Below are 21,296 nucleotides of genomic sequence, written 5' to 3' on the forward strand. Positions count from 1 at the left end.
TGAGTTTTTGTTCTGTATTTGAACATAAACCACAAAACAATTCACTTTCAAAAATAAACATTCTGTGTACATTTGACCCAAAGCAAAAATCAAAGAAAAAACTGACGTTTTATACACGGAGTTGAGACAATGAAGTATATGATAACATTTTAAGACAACATAGTGCATGTACAGTTTTGCAATTTGTTACACTTTTCAGAATTTCCACTGGGTGGCTCACACTGAACCTTATTTCTGACTGCCCCTCTCATATCCAAACTATCTCCACACTGCAGACAGCACTGTTTCTGATGTCAGAGGTTGGCCATCCTTTGTGATCTTGCTGTTGCCTCTCTCAGTCTGCCCTCATCTCTGCTTTTGTCAAATAGCAAAGGCCTTTCAGAGCAGGGTTCAAGTGACACACTTCCATCTACTTTAAGCCACACGTTCCCAATAGGCCAGGAAATTTATCTCCTGTGGACCCCAGTTTTGAGTGTGTACTACAACAGTGATACTCTCACAACCCTCTGTCCAACCTCCCACACAGCTCGGTCAAGAGAGCATTCAGTTTCCTCCTAAGTAACTGTGAAGAGAGATGAGGCAGTGCCCCATTAACCCAGGATTTCGAGGTCTTTATTTAATGGACTGTTTGATAATCTGCCCACGTACTAAAAGGGAAAAGCACTGCAATATTAATAGGCACAGCCATTAATGCTTCATGGGAACAAAGCCACTCTGATACTGGGACAGAACTAAGCCTGAATGTCTTATTTGCCATTACCTCAGGAATATATCCTGTTCTGTCTTTAAAGACAATGGCACAGAAACACCATTAAGATTAATACTCTAACTCTGACAGAATGCTTACTTCTATCAAAACTTCAATTTTTTTTCAACTGAACTGTTTTTGCCTTTGCCAGTTAGAAGTATGAGAAGCTTTTGGTCAAAGCCTATGGAGAAACTGCATGAGGTGACAGGACAGCAATATGGCTGGTTTTTCCCCATTCCTTAAAAAGTTCCCCTCCTCCTATCCTGAGTTTACAAGGGAAAAGGTAATGAATAGAGATCAGCTCTTCTTAAAGAATGACTAAATTAAGGGCCCAGCACAGTAGCCTAGTAGCTAAAGTCCTCACCTTGCACATGCTGGGATCCTATATGGGCACCGGTTCTAATCCCGGCTGCACTGCTTCCCATTCAGCTCCCTATTTGTCACCTGGGAAAGCAGTCAAGGTTGATTCAAAGGCTTGGGACCCTACACCCATGTGGGAAACCTGGAAGAGTGCTCCAGGGTCCTGGGTTCGGATCGGCGCAGCTCCAACCGTCGCAGCTATTTGGGGAGTGAATCATCGGACGGAGGATCTTCCTCTCTGTCTCTCCTCCTCTCTGTGTATCTGACTTTCCAATAAAAAAAATTTTTTTTTAAAGATTTATTTTATCTTCATTACAAAGTCAGATACACTGAGAGGAGGAGAGACAGAGAGGAAGTGGAGCTGCCGGGATTAGAACCAGCGGCCATATGGGATCAAGGCAAGGACCTTAGCCACTAGGCCACGCTGCCGAGCCCAGACTTTCCAATAAAAATTTAAAACACTTTAAAAAGAGTGATTAAGTTAAAACATGAGAATAGAATTGCAAGACAGGAAAACTTGCCATTTTATAAACATAAAAGATATTCAACTCCCAATAATAATAATAAAAGATTCAATACCAGTTACAAACACTTCTAAGTTAAAGTTTTACATATTCCATTCTTAGCTCCTAGCATCAGATAAACATGAATCATGGTAGAAATAAAGCCAAGTTTAGTGTTACAGGCAGCTTTTATTACCAGAATGAAGCAGAAAATGATCAGACAAATAAATATTAAAACACAAAAGGTACTGGTGATGACACTATACTAAAATAACATGGAGGAGATTTACAATATTTTGGAAGGGGCAGGGAAGCCCTACTGTAAACAATTACTTTAAACTCCACGCTCATCCCCTCAAACTGAGCAAACCTCACAAAAATTATCATCTGTGCCTGTAAAATCATGAAGTTTGTACTCATGGCTCCTTCGCTTCAGTGTTTTTCAGAGCAGGAAATGAGCTACGTTAAGTTGTCTCACTGACTTCTCCATCTTGAATAGCTGTGAACTCTGGAATCTCATTCATCCTCAGAACGTCTGAATACAGCAAGTAATTATGTAGGCTCCTGGGAAGCGGCAGCTGACAGATACAACTGTCAGACTGCAGATGTTTTGGTTTTAGGCTGGACCGAATTTCCAAACGGCAAAGATGGGTCAAGGATGGGACAGAAACTGAAGAAACAAAGAAAAAAGCAGCAAGGTAAAACATTTTTTAACAGAAAAGATTAACAAGACATGAAAGTAAACGCCATCCCCTTCCCCTGCTCCCATCCCTGTATGTAAGAGAATTAAGGTGTTTCTTTAGACTTACTTTGAAATAAGACTTCTTAGGCCAGATGACACTTGCTACAGCCTTCAGCTGATTTACTTCCCATCCGTTGTCAGCCACACACTCAAAGTTAGTACAGTACCCGGTACCACAAAAACTAAACATTCACATTCTACAAACCTGACAATAACAATGGCACTTGAGAAGTGAATGAATTACTTTTAGAAATGTTAGAAGTTCAGAGCAACAAATGCTAAATCCCTTCCAGACTGTCTCATTGTAAACCTTCTCAACGAAGTCTCTCAAGTGAAGGGATGGGAGGCTTACAAATTCTTTTTGTTTGTGACATAAAATGAATTTTTTAAATTGGCACAAAAAAAGGAACATTTACTGAGTGCCTTCCAAGCCATATGCCAATGCACTTCATACATATTCTGTTTCCATCTTCACGGACCCTATGGTGCTATTCTAGAGGAAAGAAGTTTAGGCAGGTAAAGTAGGTTTCCAAAGGCCACTAAGCTAGTAAACAGCAGATTCAAGCCCAGATCCATCAGACCCAACACTGTGTTGCCTAAATGTTTGCTGAAGCCACTGCCAATTAAAGAATAATCCACATGCAAATAATTAAGAGGCATGTGACAACCATTTCATTTTCCAAGATAAAAACTGGAGAGTCCTAAAGCAGTACTTTTATGTGAAACAAAGTTACATCCTTTTGTTAATAAAAGATATGTTTTATAAATTTCTCTGAGATTGGGATCAGACTGGGACCAGAACATCAAAGACAAATTCTAGCAAGAGCGCAACTAATTCCAGACCAGCTAGTCTGACTTTAAATCTAGGGTTCACTACCTACTAAAACCCCACTGGTCTTCAGACAAAGTAAGTCCACAATATTTTCAATTTTAGTGCATTAGTTTATTTTAGTTTATTCAGACTGTAAAACTCCTCAAATTAGTGTTTTGAAATGCTAAATAAGGAAAAGTTATCCATCAATCTACATGAAAGGCAGAGAAACAGAGAGAGGGAGAGAAAGAGAGATCTCCCATCCACTGGTTCACTCCCCCAAAACGTTGCACCAGGCCCAAGAGAGGAGTTCTGCACTTCATTCCCATCTCTGATGTTGGTGTTACGGACCCAGATCTAGAACTATCAGCTGCTGCCTGCCAGGTGCCCATTAGCAGGAAACTGGATAGAATCAAAGGCACACACGAACCCTGGCTGTCAACAGGGGATGTAGAGGCTAACCACCTTCTGCTGTTAAGTATCAAGATGTTCAACCGGGGTTGGTGTGGTGTCACAACGTGCTAATCCTCCTGAAATGCCAACCTTTCACACTGGTGCCCTTCATGTCCAGCAGCTTCACTTCCAATCCAGCTCTTTGATACTGGGCTGAAAAAGCAGTAGCGTATGGTCCAAATCCTTGGGCTCCTGCATCCACATGGCAGAATCAGAAGCAGCTCCTGGCTGCCAGCTCACTTCTGGCTGTGGCAGCCATTTGGAGAGTGAACCGGCAGATGGAAGATCTGTTTGTGTCTCTCCTTCTCTCTCTGTAAAATCTGCCTTTCAGATAACTAAATTTTTTTGAAATGTTCAAATACTAGTAAAGACCAAGAATAATAATTGGCCAGTTAATGGAAAGTCACCTTAAAGAGGGTGACCAAACCAGATATATTTTTAAACATCCTAATTTAAAATGTATACATGAATTACCTTCATAGTGCACTGTGATTTATAGCTTTGCTTTCAGGCAAGACACACACGAAACAATGTGAGTACACAATCCTTCTACATTTTCGGAACTATTTTCATATCTTTCAGTTGCCTTACATCCATGTCAGATGAACACTTCATAAAATCTTTTTTAACAAGATTTACTTATTTTTATTTGAAAGGCAGATTTACAGAGGACAGGCAGAGAAAGAGATTTTCCACTTGCTAGTTCACTCAAATGACCTCAATAGCTGGAGCTGGACTGGTATGAAATCAGGAAATTGGGAGTTTCCTCCAGGTCTCCAATGTGGCTGTCGAGTCCCCAGGACATGGGCCATATTTCGCTACTTTATCAAGAACATCAGCAGGGAGCTGATTCAAAAGCAAAGCTGCAAGGACTTGAACTGGCGCCCACAAGGAATGCAGGTGGAGCTTTAACCTACCATGCCACAGCACCAGTGCCTAAGAAATGTTTTGAAAGCATTTAACTTTGCCTTAAAAGAAACAGTGATTCTCTTCTCACAGTCATAATTCATTGGGTTACGCAATTTGGAATGAAATAATTGCAGTAACTTGCCAAATATCATAAAGTTTCATAAAACACAACTAATTCTTGCCAGGCACACAATTCAGTTGGTAGAGATAAATGTAATGTTTGCACTCCAGACATTAGTCTCTCAGATGCAAAAACACAAGCATACCATGGGCACAGTCATATATGACTAGGAGAGGAAATATCAATGCTAGTTAATCCTGTGTAGGGATGGCAGGAAAGCTGGTTAAGAGAATTTTTACTGCTATTGAGGTAGAGTTTAATAAGTATCTGATACATTGGATATCTTCCATTCTGCCCAATATTGGCAGTATGGATACTTACGATGTACCCAGAAGAAAGATAAATAATGGTCGTGCTCCTTACAGGAGAGCTGCCCACTAGGGATGAAAGACTACTGTTGCTCCAGCCTCTCCGATTTAACAGATGGCTCAAAACACCTCAGGCTGACTGGGAAAGCTTCTTTGGCCATCACAAAACCTCCTGCAGTGCTAACAAACCTTTCCAGAATATATGACAATACTACAGTCCTAAGCGTAAGGTTTAATGAAGAATTTGATTGTGTTTCCATGAGTGTGGAAACTTAACTATTTGCCATCAAGCTAAACTGGTCCCCACACACATTCGTATAGGATTCTTAAGATCCGCTGTGACTCTATATATAGCTACTATTAACTAGACTGGAACTATCTTGATCCAAGTCTAGGGTTTTTTAATTGTAAAAAACCAAAAATATTTCTATAACATTTTTCAAATCACTGCACCTCTTCCAAGTTTCAGAAGATTTTGCTATACAATAATAATTTTAAAGGGTGGGTAACATTATGTCAGATTCTAGCTCCAACTCAAATCACTTTACTCTGGTTTTCCTCCAGGGATCACCACAGACCACTGGCCTAATGAACAATTAAGAACTGTGTTCAAGGGGTCTGGTGCAATGGCCTAGTGACTGGATCCTTGGTTTCCATACAATGGGATCCCATATGGGTATCACTTCCTGTCCCGGCTGCCCCACTTCCCATCCAGTTCCCTGCCTGTGACCTGGGAAAGCAGTTGAGGATGCCCCAGGGCCTTGGGATCCTATGCTCATGTAGGAGACCCAGAAGAGGTTCCAGATGCCTTGCTTCAGATTGGCTGAGCTCTGGCTGTTGTGGCAACCTGGAGACTGAACCAGCAGATGGAGGATCTTTCTCTCTGTGTCTCCTTCTCTCAGCATATCTGCTTTTCCAATAAAAATATAAATCTTAAAAAAGAAAAGAAAGGAAGGAGAGGAAGAAGGAAAGGGAAGCGAAGGGAAGCAAAGGGAAGGGAAGGGAAGAAAAGGGGAGGGGAGGGGAGGGGAGAGGAGAGGAGAGGGGAGGGGAGAGGAGGGGAGGGGGGAGGGGAGGGGAGGGGAGGGGGGAGGGGAGGGGAGGGGAGGGGAGAGGAGGGGAGGGGAGAGGAGGGGAGGGGAGGGGAGGGGAGGGGAGGGGAGGGGAGAGGAGAGGAGGGGAGAGGAGAGGAGGGGAGGGGAGGGGAGAGGAGAGGAGAGGAGAGGAGAGGAGAGGAGAGGAGAGGAGGGGAGGGGAGGGGAGGGGAGGGGAGGGGAGGGGAGAGGAGAGGAGAGGAGAGGAGAGGAGAGGAGAGGAGAGGAGAGGAGAGGAGAGGAGGGGAGAGGAGAGGAGGGGAGGGGAGAGGAGGGGAGGGGAGAGGAGAGGAGAGGAGAGGGGAGGAGAGGGGAGGGAAGAGGAGGGGAGAGGAGAGGGGAGGGGAGGGGAGGGGAGGGGAGGGGAGGGAAGAGGAGAGGGGAGGGGAGGAGAGGGGAGGGGAGGGGAGGGGAGGGGAGGGGAGGGAAGAGGAGAGGAGAGGAGAGGAGAGGAGAGGAGAGGAGAGGAGAGGAGAGGAGAGGAGAGGGGAGGGAAGAGGAGAGGAGAGGAGAGGAGAGGAGAGGAGAAGAGAGGAGAGGACAGGAGAAGAAATAATGAAGCAAAGAAATGGGGATCAGGCCAAACCTTGTGGAAATACTAGCCCCGCTGGTTAGTTCATGAGTTGGGGTGGTGATGGGCTGCGCTAGGTGTGACCATGGAACCTGCCATCACTCACTGGTAAAGGAACTGACAACAGTCTGGGCTGGTCAAGGTAGCAGCACCCAAATTTGCATCCTAAAATAGGGTGTGGGGTGGGCTGGGCTGCAACATTCACTGCGGGCTACTCCAACTAGGCTGCAGCTCGCACTGGTTTGTGTGAGGGCCGAATGTATAGTGAGCAGAATCAGGTTTAATTGCAACACCCACAGGTTCCAGTGGAAGACAGGGCTGGAAACAGAACCGACCCAGTAATTGCAACCACCAGCGGATCGGGGCAACAGACTGTGCCAGACCCTGTACTGGCAAGCACACACAAGAATCTGGTCTGGGATCACCTCAAAGTTTCTTTGGAGGTCTCTCCAACTGAACTGCTGATCTCAGAACCCCAACCATGAAGAGAAGTGCAGGTTCCATGGTCTGATCATGGAGTGCAACTGTCAAAGCTGAGCCTCCTCAGAGGCTCAGACAGAGCAGTGGACAGCGTATCCAGGTGCACATGGAGGGTATGGCAGTGCATGAGAACCTGCAGAGGATACCTGGTACCACAACAGAGGATGGAGGACAGAACAAATCAATCAACTACTCCAGCTATGTGCTGGCAGTGAAAATCTGGGCAAACGGAGACTCTAAGGTGAACTATGTCAGTCAGTGGATTCTGGAGAGATTTCATCGTGTTTGGAATGGCGAGATTGGCAGCAATTCAGAACTGCTGAATTACCAAAACCACTTGAGCTGGACCCTCAGATCATGCCCAACATAGGGGACCTGGGAGGGGTGGGAGGCTGTGAGGGGCTTCTCCCTTTATCTCCCCCTTTACCCCAGATAAAGAAAAAAAAAAAGCAATAATGTGGAAACAACAGTCGTACCCACCTTCCTGTAGCCCTTGACCCTTTGTACCCTAATCAACTAAGCAGATTGTCAAAACAAAGCAATTAAAAAAAGAAGAAGAAGAAGAAGAAAAAGAAAGAAAGAAAGAAAGAAAGAAAGAAAGAAAGAAAGAAAGAAAGAAAGAAAGAAAGAAAGAAAGAAAGAAAAAGAAAAAAAGAAATGGGGCCTAGGATGATAGCTTGGTAGCTAAATCTTTGCCTTGAATGGACAGGGATCCCATACAGGCGCTGGTTGGTTTCCCAGCTGCTCCACTTCTCATCCAGCTCCCTATTTGTGGTCTGGGAAAGCAGTTGAGGATGGCCCAAAGCCTTGGGACCCTGCAACCATATGGGAGACCCAGAGGAAGTTCTTGGCTCCTGGCTTTGGATCAGCTCAGCTCCGGCCATTGTGGGCACTTGCGGAATGAATCAGCTGATGAAAGAGCTTTTTCTCTGTAAATCTGCCTATCTAATAAAAATAAATAAATCTTAAAAAAAAATAAAATTCAAAAAATTTTAAAATAATTGTTCACAACTAAATGGAGGGAGTTTTTCATGTACAGACTACTGACACGGATAATACCATACCCAAGCCCATCAATGTCATTTTAGTTTAATACGCCAGTGAGAACTAAAGGAATATGCAATATTTCAAAGCATGCAAAAGTCCTATGAAAGTTTTCATGATGCATATTATTTCCAGATGTGTTGCTACTAGGCTGAGAGAAGATCAAGTCATGCCTTGAATTTATTATAAGGAAAAGACTGCAGAAACAGTAAGTAAAGCATACCTTTATGGAAACCCTTTAAACCTGGATTTTAATTTGTGCAATAAATCTCTGTGCTCTTGAATTAAGGCACTAACCATATCTCATGAGTAATAAAACCATGGTATAGTTCTAGGTCACTTTTTAAAAAGGATTTATTTATTTTTATTGGAAAGGTTGATTTACTGTTAGGAGGAGAAACAGAGAGGAAGCTCTTCCATCCATTGATTCCCCAAGTGGCCACAATGGCTGAAGCTGAACCGATCCGAAGCCAGGAGCCAGGAACTTCTTCCAGGTCTCCCACATGGGTGCAAAGTCCCAAGGCTTTGGACCGTCCTTGACTGCTTTCCCAGGCCACAAGCAGGGAGCTGGATGGGAAGAGGAGCATCCGGGACTAGAACCAGAGCCCATATGAGATCCCGGCGCATTCAAGGAGAGGACTTTAACTGCTAGACTACCTCACTGGACCCCTCTATGTCACTTTTAAAACAATCATTTTCAGGCAGAGGATCTTGTACTCAGTCCCTCCTCCTCTCTGTATATCTGACTTTTCAATAAAAAATAAATACTTTAAAAATCCATCTAATTCATTTTCTAAGAAATATTTTTTATTTTCCTTTGAAAGGCAGAGTTACAGACAGAAAAAGAGACATAGAGAGAGCAAGACACATAGAGAAATCTTCCATCCCTAGTTCATTCCCCAAATGACCACAAAGGTCAGAACTGGGCTAGTCCAAAACCAGGAGCTTCATCCAGGTTTCCCGTGTGGGTATAGGAACCCAAGCATCTGCCCCATCTTCTGGTACTTTCCAAGGTTCATTAGCAAGGAGCAGGATCAGAAGTGAAGCAGCCAGGACATGAACAAGCACCCATATGAAACGAGAAGTGCTGCAAGAGGAGGCCTAGCCTTTACATCACAGAGCCAGCCCCAATTCATCTCTTGATCCAAGGACTGTTTTTACACCTAAGATAATGAACAACTCTCTGATGTATAAGCAATAACAATGATCGTTCTTATTTTATTAAAAAGTATAGCAAAGATAACATATCTAATATCTAATAATATAAAATTGACCTTGTGTTATATATATTTAATCATATATTAATGTAATATATTATATATATATATTTAAGATTTTTGGACTTTCATTATATGTGATTTTTTTTTTAAAGATTTATTCATTTTATTACAGCCAGATATACACAGAGGAGGAGAGACAGAGAGGAAGATCTTCCGTCCAACGATTCACTCCCCAAGTGAGCCGCAACGGCCGGTGCACGCCAATCTGAAGCCAGGAACCAGGAACCTCCTCCGGGTCTCCCACACGGGTGCAGGGTCCCAATGCATTGGGCCGTCCTCGACTGCTTTCCCAGGCCACAAGCAGGGAGCTGGATGGGAAGTGGAGCTGCCGGGATTAGAACCGGCGCCCATATGGGATCCCGGGGCTTTCAAGGCGAGGACTTTAGCCACTAGGCCACGCCGCCGGGCCTATATTATATATATTAAAGGTCAAATTTTTTTAAGATTTATTCATTTTATTACAGCCAGATATACACAGAGGAGGAGAGACAGAGAGGAAGATCTTCCGTCCGACGATTCACTCCCCAAGTGAGCCGCAACGGGCCAATGCCCGCCGATCCGAAGCTGGGAACCTGGAACCTCTTCCGGGTCTCCCACGCGGGTGCAGTGTCCCAATGCACTGGGCCGTCCTCAACTGCTTTCCCAGGCCACAAGCAGGGAGCTGGATGGGAAGTGGAGCTGCGGGTATTAGAACCGGCACCCATATGGGATCCCGGGGCTTTCAAGGCAAGGACTTTAGCCGCTAGGCCACGCCGCCGGGCCCTTAAAGGTCAATTTTTTTAAAACTTTCTACAATCATAAAACTCTGGCTGCAAGCATTTTCCTGAGTTAGCCTATTAATGATGCAATAAACTCATTTCATAGGTCATAATAATTCCATTAAAACTGATCTGCAAGGTTTTCTTTCCTCATCCTTATTAGCAATTTTCCCATGCTCATTCAATAGTGTTTGCAAATAAGGAATGAATTTTACCCTAAATTTAGTCACACTGTGGCAGGCAGAATACCTGTTTTCAGAATGACTTAATCTTTTGTCATTTCATAAGAAAACACATACACAACCTCAAAAATTCTAAGCACTCATCAGTAAGTTCTGATAATAATGGACTGAGACATCTATAAATTTAAACACTGATGAAGAAAAAAAATCACAGGGTTTATCTTTACGCTCCGGATATTTAGAGTATCCTTCTGATAATGAGTTATGCAGCAGTCAATACCTCAGTGTACACTGCGCATGTAAGACTTGGGGCCAGCACTATGACACAGCAGGTTAAGTGGTCACTTAACAACACAGGCATCCCATATACAAGTGCTGGTTCAAGTCCAGCTGTTCTTCTACTCCAGCTTCCTACTAATGCACCTGGGAAAGCAGCAGTAAATGGTGCACGTGCTTGGGCCCCTGAGACCCACATAAGAAACCCAGATGGAGTTCTGGCTCTTTGGCTTTGGCCTGATGAACCAGTCATGAAAGATTCATTCATATATTCTCCGTCACTTTGCTTTCCAAATGATTCCACCCCCCAAAAAAGCAAGGTTTATCTTTAACATTAGAAAAGATAATATCTTAAATACTTCCCTTGGTAATTCTGAACTTGTCAGCTCCATAAGTGGCAGTCATTGTTATGTTGGCTCAATTTTTAGTCTGTTATTATTATTATTATTATTATTATTATTATTATTATTAGTTATGTTCTTGTTTTTTACAGAGACAGGGAGAGACACAGAGAGAAATCCTCCATCAGCTGATTCACTCAAAGGCCAGAGCTGAGCTGGTATGAAGCTGGGAGCCAGAACCTTGTTCTAGGGCTCCCATGTGAGTGGAGGGGCCCAAGAGCTTAGGCTATCCTCTGCCATTGTTCCAGATCATTAGCAGGAGCTGTATCAGAAGTGGAGCAGTGAGCTGTATAATTAGCCTCCATATGGGATGATGGCATCACAGATGGAGGGTTAGCATGCTACACTACACTGCTTGCCTACTTCTTGTTGTTTTGATTCTATATTATATATTTATGGTATATAACATGATTTTTTGATATAATTAACTTAATTGTAACATGTGGTGATGAATAGTTAAACAAATATGCCCAACACCTCACACAGTTACCTTTCTGGTTTATATATAAATATAAACATATATATAAAGATGTAATAATTTTCATTGGAAAGTCAGAATTACAAACAGCAGGAGAGACAGAAAGATCTTCAATCTGCTAGTTCACTCCCCAGTGGCCACAATGGCCAGAGCTGAGCCAATCTGAAGCCAGGAGCTTCTTCCGCATCTCTTCATGGGCATGCAGAAGCCTAAGGCCGCCTTCCACTTCCCAAGTCATAAGGAGGGAGCTGAATGGGAAGCAGAGCAGCCACGACATGAACCAGCCCCTGTATGTGATTCCAGTGCTTGCAGGTGGAGGGTTAACCAATTGAGCCATTGCGCTGGGACTGTGTATACATTCTTGAAAGATATCTAAATTTAATTTCTTGGGAAATCATTAGTATATAATGTAATATTACTAAAAGCAGGCCCCATGCTGTTCAATAGGTCTCTAGATTTTTTCCATCATACAAGGTTGGAGTCAAGGGACCCAAGGACTTCAGCCACCCTACGCTTCTCTCTTGGGCCATAAGCAGGAAGCTAGATCACGAATGGAGCAGCCAGGACATGGGAGACCATATGGAATGTTGGCTCTCAGGTAGAGGCTTAACGCATTACACCACAGTGCTAGCCCCATTTTAATATCATTTTAAAACACCTGAATGAAAAGGCTTGTATCAAGTCTACTTGGATCTGATCTAGAACCTGTGAGGAATGAATGATTATTTCCCTGTGGGGGAAGGCCTTTTTAGTGGCTTCATTACTATTAATTACAAGTTCCTAAATTAACTAATTTACAAATAGAACTTGATAGCCTTGAAGGTAGAATAAGTCTAGGGAGATTTTTACTAACTTGATTGCAAGAATAACATATTACAGTTAGCTCTTCTTTACTTTCTACTGTATTTAAAATGAATATTTAAGATTCAGAATGCATGTTCCTTCTGTTAGAACTGGGCTATAGCCATTCCAGGGGTCTGCCTGCACAGTAATCTGATGCAGTGGGTATGCAGGAGAAGTGATATGAACGTTAAATCTACACAGATGGCCTGAATACTTTGGGCACATTTCCTTAAAGAAAAACTGTTTTAATTGCTGTCAAGGAATCATTTCTCCTCTTTTAACTTACCAATAGACTACTGGTAACTTGAAAGCAGTTTTAACTTTAAAAAGTTTCAGCAAACATGAATATAATCCTTTAGTCCCTACTTTTTTTTTTAAAGATTTATTTTATTTTTATTGGAAAGGCAAATATACAGAGAGGAGAGACAGACAGGAAGATCTTCCGGCCGATGATTCACTGCCCAAGCAGCCGAAAGGGATGGAGCTGAGCCAATTCGAAGCCAGGAGCCTCTTCCAGGTCTCCCACACGGGTGCAGGGTCCCAAAGCTTTGGACCGTCCTCAACTGCTTTCCCAGGCAACAGGCAGGGAGCTGGATGGGAAGTGGGGCCACCGGGATTAGAACCAGTGCCCATATGGGATCCCAGCGCATGCAAGGCGAGGACCTTAACCACTACGCCATCACACCGGGCCCTAGTCCCTACTTTTAATAAAGATTTATCCCTAAGAATAAAAGTCGAGATCATCATGAAACTATGTGAAGCTACAATTGTGTACATAGTTGCATGTTATTAAAATTTTGATAGGTTTTTAAATTCGAAGGGTAGAACCAAAGACAGAGATTCACTGGCTAGTTTCCCAAACACAACAACTGGGTTTTGACAAGGCTACAGTCAGGAATCTGGAACTTAATTTGGGTTTGCTATGTTGGCAGCAGTGACCCAAGACTTGAGCCAACACTGGCTGCCTCCCGGGATGTGCATCATAAAGAAGCTGGAATCAGAGTGAAGCCCGAACTCAAACCCAGGGATCCTTATGCGGGAGTCAGGCATCCCAAGCTGCATTTTAATCACTACACCAAGTCTCCAACACCTGGACGTCTATTAAATTTTAAGTTAACCATGAATTTCTCATTTTTAAAAAAAGAACCAACTTCTGGTGTTTGTGTCTAGAAAACACTTGTCCTGCAATTCGCTCTTATTATTATATTTAAGAGTTTGACTTAGGTTTTTGCTTTCTTCTTTGTAAAGAGAAATTTATAGTTAACTTAAAAATCAATACACAAATCCGCTAGAGTTGTGAAGGTCCACAACACAGTTGATGTCTGAGAGATTCAGTTCCCCACTGGACAAATGGAAAGGCATATGTCCAATTTTTTAGGATGACAGGCAATTATGGGTAGAGTTCCTAGCAACAACACCTCATCAGATGAACAGCATCCAGAGGAAATGCCTCTAGGAATAGTGGCCTCTGATTCTCTATATTTAGGTTTATTAATTCCACCAGCTTGGTCCCCATGGCTAGACACAACACACAATTTATCTTGTATTTAAAAAAAAAAGTACTCACCAAATTTAGAGAATTTGTATCCAAAGACTCCAAGTTCAGGCTTTGCACAACAGTGTGCAATGTAAGGAGCAAGTTGACATTAAACAAGGAATGGCACTACAGAGTACTCACATATTTTCAATACCAAGTATACTATTCAAGCATATTTGCTTTTCATTGACCTTGCTTTAGTCACAAACTCTGCGATAGGATTTGCTTACAGGTCAGCTTGGTTATAGGCAAGGTCATGTCATGGAAGCAAACAAGCCTGAAAACTCAGGGACTTAATACAACAAAAATGTATATGCTGTTCATGGAAAATCCTCTGTAGCTCAGGCAATTTTCCTAAAGCAACAACTGATTATTCCAGGTTCTATCCATTTTGTTCCACCACCATTTTAAATGTAGCCTTCAAATTCTCTCACCAAGAAAAGTCAGAGCATAGAGTATTCTCCCCCATGTTACACTCTGACCACTTTATTTGTCTCAAGGAATTAAAAAACCAATAAAATCCAATTAATGCAAACCACAATTTCAATGTCTACGAAGAAAATGATATGACACAGGTACTATTACCTTTTCTTGAAACTGGAGAAACCAAGGTTCAGAAATTAAAGTAACTTCTCCCCAGCTAGAAAGTGGTAGAGATATGTCAGAGAGTCACCCCTGCATCACTGTAACCTGTTTGATGTGCATGTGGAACATGCACCAGATCACTATCTTGACAGTTAAAATCAGCAATGAAGTTAAAATTTTTCATTGGCATTAATAAGATTGTACTCCACCTTTTAAACAAATAATTTTATCACAGGCTATCACTTATAGCCTATGTTATTTATATGCTTATGTCTACATAATCTGTTATAAAGCCACCAGGATTTAATTGCGGTAGAATCTTCCCTAACAACCTAATCAATCCAATCACCACCCAAAGGCTCTGACTGAAGACACCACAATGGGATTAAATTTCTACTATTTTAGGGTTGTTAATGTAAGAATTTGGAAACATTCTTTTAACACAAAGGCCTTTGGGAGTCTTTCAACATACAAATTAACATTCAAACCACAGAAATATTACATAGGTTTCAGTTTTCTTTTCTTTTTTTAAGATCAACTGTCTAAGTTCAACCTGTAACACAAAATAGTTGCAGTGATACTTCCTAGATAACTTAGTTCTGAATTCAATGCTACCTACAACTATTATAAATCAAGTTGACAGATGCACTATTTAGAGATGAATTTTCAAACAGCACACGGACTACCCACTCTCTGGATATTCTAAAACCTAGCCCTTGGTCAAGTAGGAGCAACAGAGACTAGAGTACATAAACCACACTGTATCGACTACTTAAAAATTGCTTTCTGCTAAATTATGCTCTAACGACAGAAAGAATCCACTCTGAAGACTGGTAAAACAAAGTCCAGGGGCCTTAATGTGCACAGTGGGATAGCACAATAAGCCTCCAGTTGTGCTGCCAGCATCCCATACAGACAGCAGTTCAAATCCCGGCTGCTCCATTTCTGATCCAGCTCCTTTTTAATAAGCTGGAAAGGCAGCAGAGGGGAGCTCAAACGTTGGGCCCTGCATCTATGTGGGAGACCCAGAAAAGCTCCTGGCTCCTAGTTTTTGACTGGCCCAAATCCAGTCATTGTGGGCATCTGGGAAATGAACCAGCAGATGGAAGATATCACGGTGTGTCTCTCCTTCTCTCTGTGAAACTCTGCCTTTCAAATAAAAATAAATAAAACTTTAAAAAAAAAAAAACCTCAGAAACAATGGCTACCAAGATAAAGTCTAGCAAAGCTGAATAACTTTCAATAGTATTCATATTTTTGAATACGAAGTTCTGTCTGAACTTATCACCTAGTATTAAAGACTAGACAGCTCAGGGGTTAATGTGGTAGTACAGCAAGTTAATCTTCTACCCGCAGCACTAGCACCCTATATGGGCGTCAGTTCACATCCTGCTCAACTTCCAATCTAACTTCCTAATTATGCCTGGGAAAGCAGTGACAGACAGCTCAAATCCTTGGGCACCTGAACCCATATGGGAGACCCAGAAGAAGTTCCTGGTTTCTGGCTCCTGACTCCTGGCTTCAGATCACCACAGCTCTGGGCTGTTGTGGCCTTTTGGGGTGTGAACCAGAGGATGGAAGACCTCTCTATGTATCTCTCTTTGTCTCTGTAAATCTGTCTTTCAAATAAAAATTTAAAAAAAAAATCTTGGGCCCGGCGGTGTGGCCTAGCGGCTAAAGTCCTCGCCTTGAACGCACCGGGATCCCATGTGGGCGCCGGTTCTAATCCCGGAAGCTCCACTTGCCATCCAGCTCCCTGTTTGTGGCCTGGGAAAGCAGTCGAGGACGGCCCAAGGATTTGGGACACTGCACTGCGTGGGAGACCTGGAAGACCTGGAAAAGGTTCCTGGCTCCTGGCTTCGGATCGGAGCGCATCGGCCCGTTGTGGCTCACTTGGGGAGTGAATCATCGGACGGAAGATCTTCCTCTCTGTCTCTCCTCCTCTCTGTATATCTGACTTTGTAATAAAAATAAATCTTAAAAAAAAAAAACTCTTAAAAAAAAAAGAGTTCAAAGCTAAATTTACAGCTTATCAAGTTACCATGACTATGATTTCTTTTACATCCACTCCCATGTTTTCTGTTTTCTTTCCATTTTAAAAGATTTATTTATTATATATTTTGGAAGTCAGAGTTACACATAGAGAGGGAGAGAGATGGATCTTCCACCTGCTGGTTCACTCCTGAGATGGTCTAAACAGCCAAAGTTGGACCAGGCTCAAGTTACAAATCAGGACCCAAGAGCTTCATCTGGAACTCCCACATGAATGGTGGCAGCCCAAACACTTGGGCCATCTTACGCTACTTTTCTCAGGTTATTAGCAAGGAGATGAACTGAAAGTAGAACAGCTAACATGCTGACATCCTAAGTGATGGCTTAACCTGCTATGCCGCAATGTCAACCCCCTTTTTCCCTTCCTTTTTAAATTCCTAACTATTTTGTAATAACATAGTCACACATAATGTCCTGACAGGAACACATTCTGACAAATGCATTGCTTGGTGATTTTGCTGTCCTAGATGAAACAGGTCAATGACTTGTTATAGTCATTTGATGTGCTCATGAGACATAGTAAAGGAAAGGCTGGTGCTAACCTAACACAGGATACTAAATAGGAGTACTCTCCAACAATGCTGAAAAGTATACTATAGTAAATCATACATTAGTAATACAGTCACTTAGTATCATTATCAGTATTATACTTTACATAGTTATAGTTATTATCTTTTTATGACACGTAACACAATGAATTTGCTAACACAAAGATGTGAAGAACACAATGTTACAATGTTATGATGTCTCAGCAATAGGAATTTTCAGTTCCTTAAAAATACTGTAAGATCACCATCACATATATGGTCTAACACTGATCAAAATATTACATGGTACCATGAAAGTATACAGTATTATAAACTCATTTAAGTCCTTTTCTCAAACAAAGTAGAGGAATGTTTGAATAAAAAGACCAAGACAGTTTCCCTTTAGAGGCTCTAGATGCAATTAACACTGTGACAGAACTAAGTATGCTTGATCATTGAAGGTTCAGGATGAACTATAGCCATGTGCTTTTATACGAAATGAGTCGTTCTGGGTACATTTCGATTGGTGTTAAAACCATGAAATGCTTCTGCTGACTACTGAGCTGCAGCTCCAGGAAAAGGAAGGAGTCTATATGACCAAATGCAGGAATTAAGTATCCTGAAAACTGAAGAGAAAAGGGTGTACCAAGAGAACCTTCAACAACAGAGATTACTAATACAAGAATTATGACGGATTAGGACTTTTCAGCCTCAGCAATTGATACCTGCACCTGAGTAATTCTTTATGATGAAAGGTTGTCTTGTGCGCCATAAGGTGTTCAGTAGCTTCCCTGGCCTTTACCCTCTAGACAGCAACTGCATTTCTATCAGTTGAGACAATTATAAATGTCTGTGGGTTTTGACAAATGACTCCTGGAGGGCAAAACCACCACTGTGCAAAACCATTACTGTGGATGAAAGGATGAAAACTGCCAAGCTCAACTTAATTTCTTGGTCATAACATCCCCAAATCATCTCACCTTCCAAACCAGAAAACACAGGTTTGTGTGAAAAAATAGCATTTTCAATTTTGGATATGTTGAAATCTGAAATGTCAAATGGAGATGGCCAAAAGGTACCTCAATATGTAAAAATAAACTGAGAAAAGAGGCCTTGGCTAAAGAATCAGACCAGAAAAGCATTAGCTATATGAATATCGCTGAGAAAGATTTTCTGCAAATATTCAGGCAACATTAAATCTTCGTAAGAGATAAGGATTATTTTCCTACCCCAGACTTACCTAGCACCTAATCAAAAAGAAGCCCAGATTGGTGAAATGGCTCAATTGGCTACTCCTCCCCCTTCAAGTGCTGAGATCCCATATGGGTACCAGTTTGTTCCCTGAGGCTTCAGATTGACTCAGCTCCACACATTGTGGCCATCTGGGGAGTGAATCAATGGATGGGAGATCTTTACCTCTCTATCTCTCCTTCTCTCTGTAAATCTCCATTTCCAGTAAAATAAATAAATCTTAAAAACAAAAACAAAAAACAAAAAACAAGATGCCCATGATGGGTTTACTCAACAGTAGGGTAATGTACTCATGTACAAGTTTTACCATCATCTGGACAAACCTGTCATAGGCTAGGGTCTTCAGTTCAGCGTAAGCTCTCATGTATCTTTACTAATTGATACTTTGTAATAATTCGTCCATTTAGCACTGTATCTCCCTTTTGTCTGTCTGTTCCCAAATCCATTGTTCCTATTCTTTCTGTTCTGAATAGTTAACTCAGTCTTGTTGCTGCAGATTCATAATTAGTATAACTAAAAGCAGATGCAATTCCCAACATTACGAATCACATGCAGGTGGGTGTCCCAACATTTCTATTAAAATAAATTCTAAACCAAAAGGATGAGAGACTCCAAGCAGATTACTTTTTAGCTCCAGTAGAAAACTAACAAACTATCTGAATACACCTCAGTTCAAAAACATATTTTTCTGAATGGTTATTTTTGATTGAGAAGATTTATTTAAACATACTTTTCTAAGATTAGAAGACTTGTTTCCACATATGCATAAGTTTGTTTGGTAAAAACACATTCAAAGTGTTTTATGAAGAGTTACACAAAAATAGCAGTGAAGAAACAATTTTCCTCACACCAGGAACCCAGAACTTCATGCAGATCTCCCACATGGGTGGCAGGAAACCCAAGCAACTGAGCCCTCATCTGCCACCTTCCAGGGTGCACATCAGCATAGGGACTTAGAGAAGGGAATTCCAGGTGGGTTCCAGGTGGTCATTTTACTGCACCACACACCCACCTTTATGCTTAGCTTAAAATAGTTTCCTTGTGCAGGATTTTCCCCTACCTGCACGCTCTTTAATTTTTTTAACTAACTGAAAAATGCTTTTAAATTTTAAAATGCTTTTAAAAATGCTTAAAAATTGCTTTTAAATTGTCATTTAAAACGTCATTCAATTCACAGAATTTTCACTTAGATCACTCCCAGTTATACCAATAGACTAAAACACATTCAGTAAAGATAAGTGTAAATAAAGAATGGTAACAATTCTTTCTAGAGAGAATAAAAATGTCATAGCAAGAACAAAAACCCACAAATATTCCAAATTTTAAAAATATCTTTGGCAACTTTCTAACTACAAATTAAAATGTATTAATGTCAGCAGATTTTTGGGATCACTTTTGTTGATACAATGCTTATCAGAAATAAAAGGATATCATTTAATAAAAGTACCAGTAAGCATTTGTTTTTAAAAATGCCCTCTGTCTGGGCCCGGCGCCGTGGCCTAGCGGCTAAAGTCCTCGCCTTGAAAGCCCCGGGATCCCATATGGGCGCCGGTTCTAATCCCGGCAGCTCCACTTCCCATCCAGCTCCCTGCTTGTGGCCTGGGAAAGCAGTTGAGGACGGCCCAAAGCTTTGGGACACTGCACCCGTGTGGGAGACCCGGAAGAGGTTCCTGGTCCCAGCTTTGGATTGGCGCGTACCAGCCTGTTTCGGTTCACTTGGGGAGTGAAACATCGGATGGAAGATCTTCCTCTCTGTCTCTCCTCCTCTCTGTATATCCGGCTTTCCAATAATAATAAAAAAAAAAAAAAAAGAAAGAAAGAAAAGAAAAAAAAAAGCCCTCTGTCTAAATTTATAAAATCAGATATAATTTTTATTGAAGTAAATTACTATATTTCTCTCCCACAATCCCATTCTTTCCTGACACTAAAAAAAATGCATATTGTGTAGTTTAATATGTACTGCCCAATGAATATTCTTTTCACTTAAAAATACAACAGAGTGGGCCTGGCGAAGTAGCCTAGTGGCTAGTCTTCACCTTGAACACGCCGGGATCCCATATGGGCACTGGTTCTAATCCCAGTGGCCCTGCTTTCCATCCAGCTCCCTGCTTGTGGCCTGGGAAAGCACCTAAGGATAGCCCATGTGGGAGACCTAGAAGAGGTTTTTGGCTTCTGGCTTCGGATCAGCTCAGCTCCAGCCATTGTGGCCATTGGGAGAGTGAATCATTGAATGGAAGATTTTCCTCTCTGTGTCTCCTCCACTATATAATCTGACTTTCCAATATAAATAAATCTTTAAAAACAACAACAACAACAACACAGCATTGTAGCACAATGTGTTAAACCACATCAGATGCTAGCATCCCATATAGACACTGATTTGTGTCCTGGCTGTTGTTTCACTTCCAATTCAGCTGCCTACTAAAACCCTGATGAAACAGAGGAGAAAGGTCTGATTGCTTGGTTCCTTGCATCCATGTGGGAGTTCTGGGTCTCATGGCTTCAGCCTGGAAAATTCCTGGCTGTTCTGGTTATTTGGGGAGTGAACTAGCAGATAGAAGATTTCTCTTTCTCTCTCTCTCTCTGTCCCTTCCTCCCTCCCTGCAACTTTACATTTCAAGTAAATAATCAGATAGATAAATAAATCTTATCAAAAATGTAACCTAGCTTGCAATACAAGAAACGAAAAAGTAGTTGAAAGCATGTAAAAACTGTTCTTGTTTCTTACCAATTCGTTGCTGCAACAGCCCAGAGGAAAGTGAGGCACGAGCAGAGAGCATCTGTTCAACAGAGGACGGAAGTCTTCTCCAGTTAGTAAACTCCAAAGTGAAAATTAGGGTGTCTTCGCTGACTGAGTCAATCCTATATTGTCAACATGTTAACAAGTTACTAGACACCAAGCATTCATCTTGGAAACAAAGAACACACATATTTTTACATCTTGATGAAGAAGGCAGAAAAAAACTGAAGCACAGGAATATT

The 21,296-nt window shown here is 41.8% G+C and overlaps 1 protein-coding gene across 4 annotated transcripts in view; it reads right to left on the minus strand.

Moving 5' to 3' along the window:
* Positions 1–1,776: 1,776 nt before the first annotated feature.
* The window catches only part of ASB3 (ankyrin repeat and SOCS box containing 3), a 92,497-nt gene continuing 72,977 nt past the window's right edge, over positions 1,777–21,296 (minus strand). For all 4 annotated transcript variants that reach the window (XM_058667776.1, XM_058667779.1, XM_058667778.1 and 1 more), the window contains 2 exons: positions 21,043–21,176; positions 1,777–2,281 (listed from right to left, as the gene is read on the minus strand). In XM_058667776.1, the coding sequence (XP_058523759.1) occupies positions 2,076–2,281; positions 21,043–21,176 (340 nt within the window). In that variant the 3' untranslated portion in view covers positions 1,777–2,075. The remainder of the gene's footprint in view (positions 2,282–21,042; positions 21,177–21,296) is intronic.

This window comes from Ochotona princeps, chromosome 8 (genome assembly GCF_030435755.1).
Source record: "Ochotona princeps isolate mOchPri1 chromosome 8, mOchPri1.hap1, whole genome shotgun sequence".
NCBI classification, from domain to species: Eukaryota; Metazoa; Chordata; class Mammalia; order Lagomorpha; family Ochotonidae; genus Ochotona; species Ochotona princeps.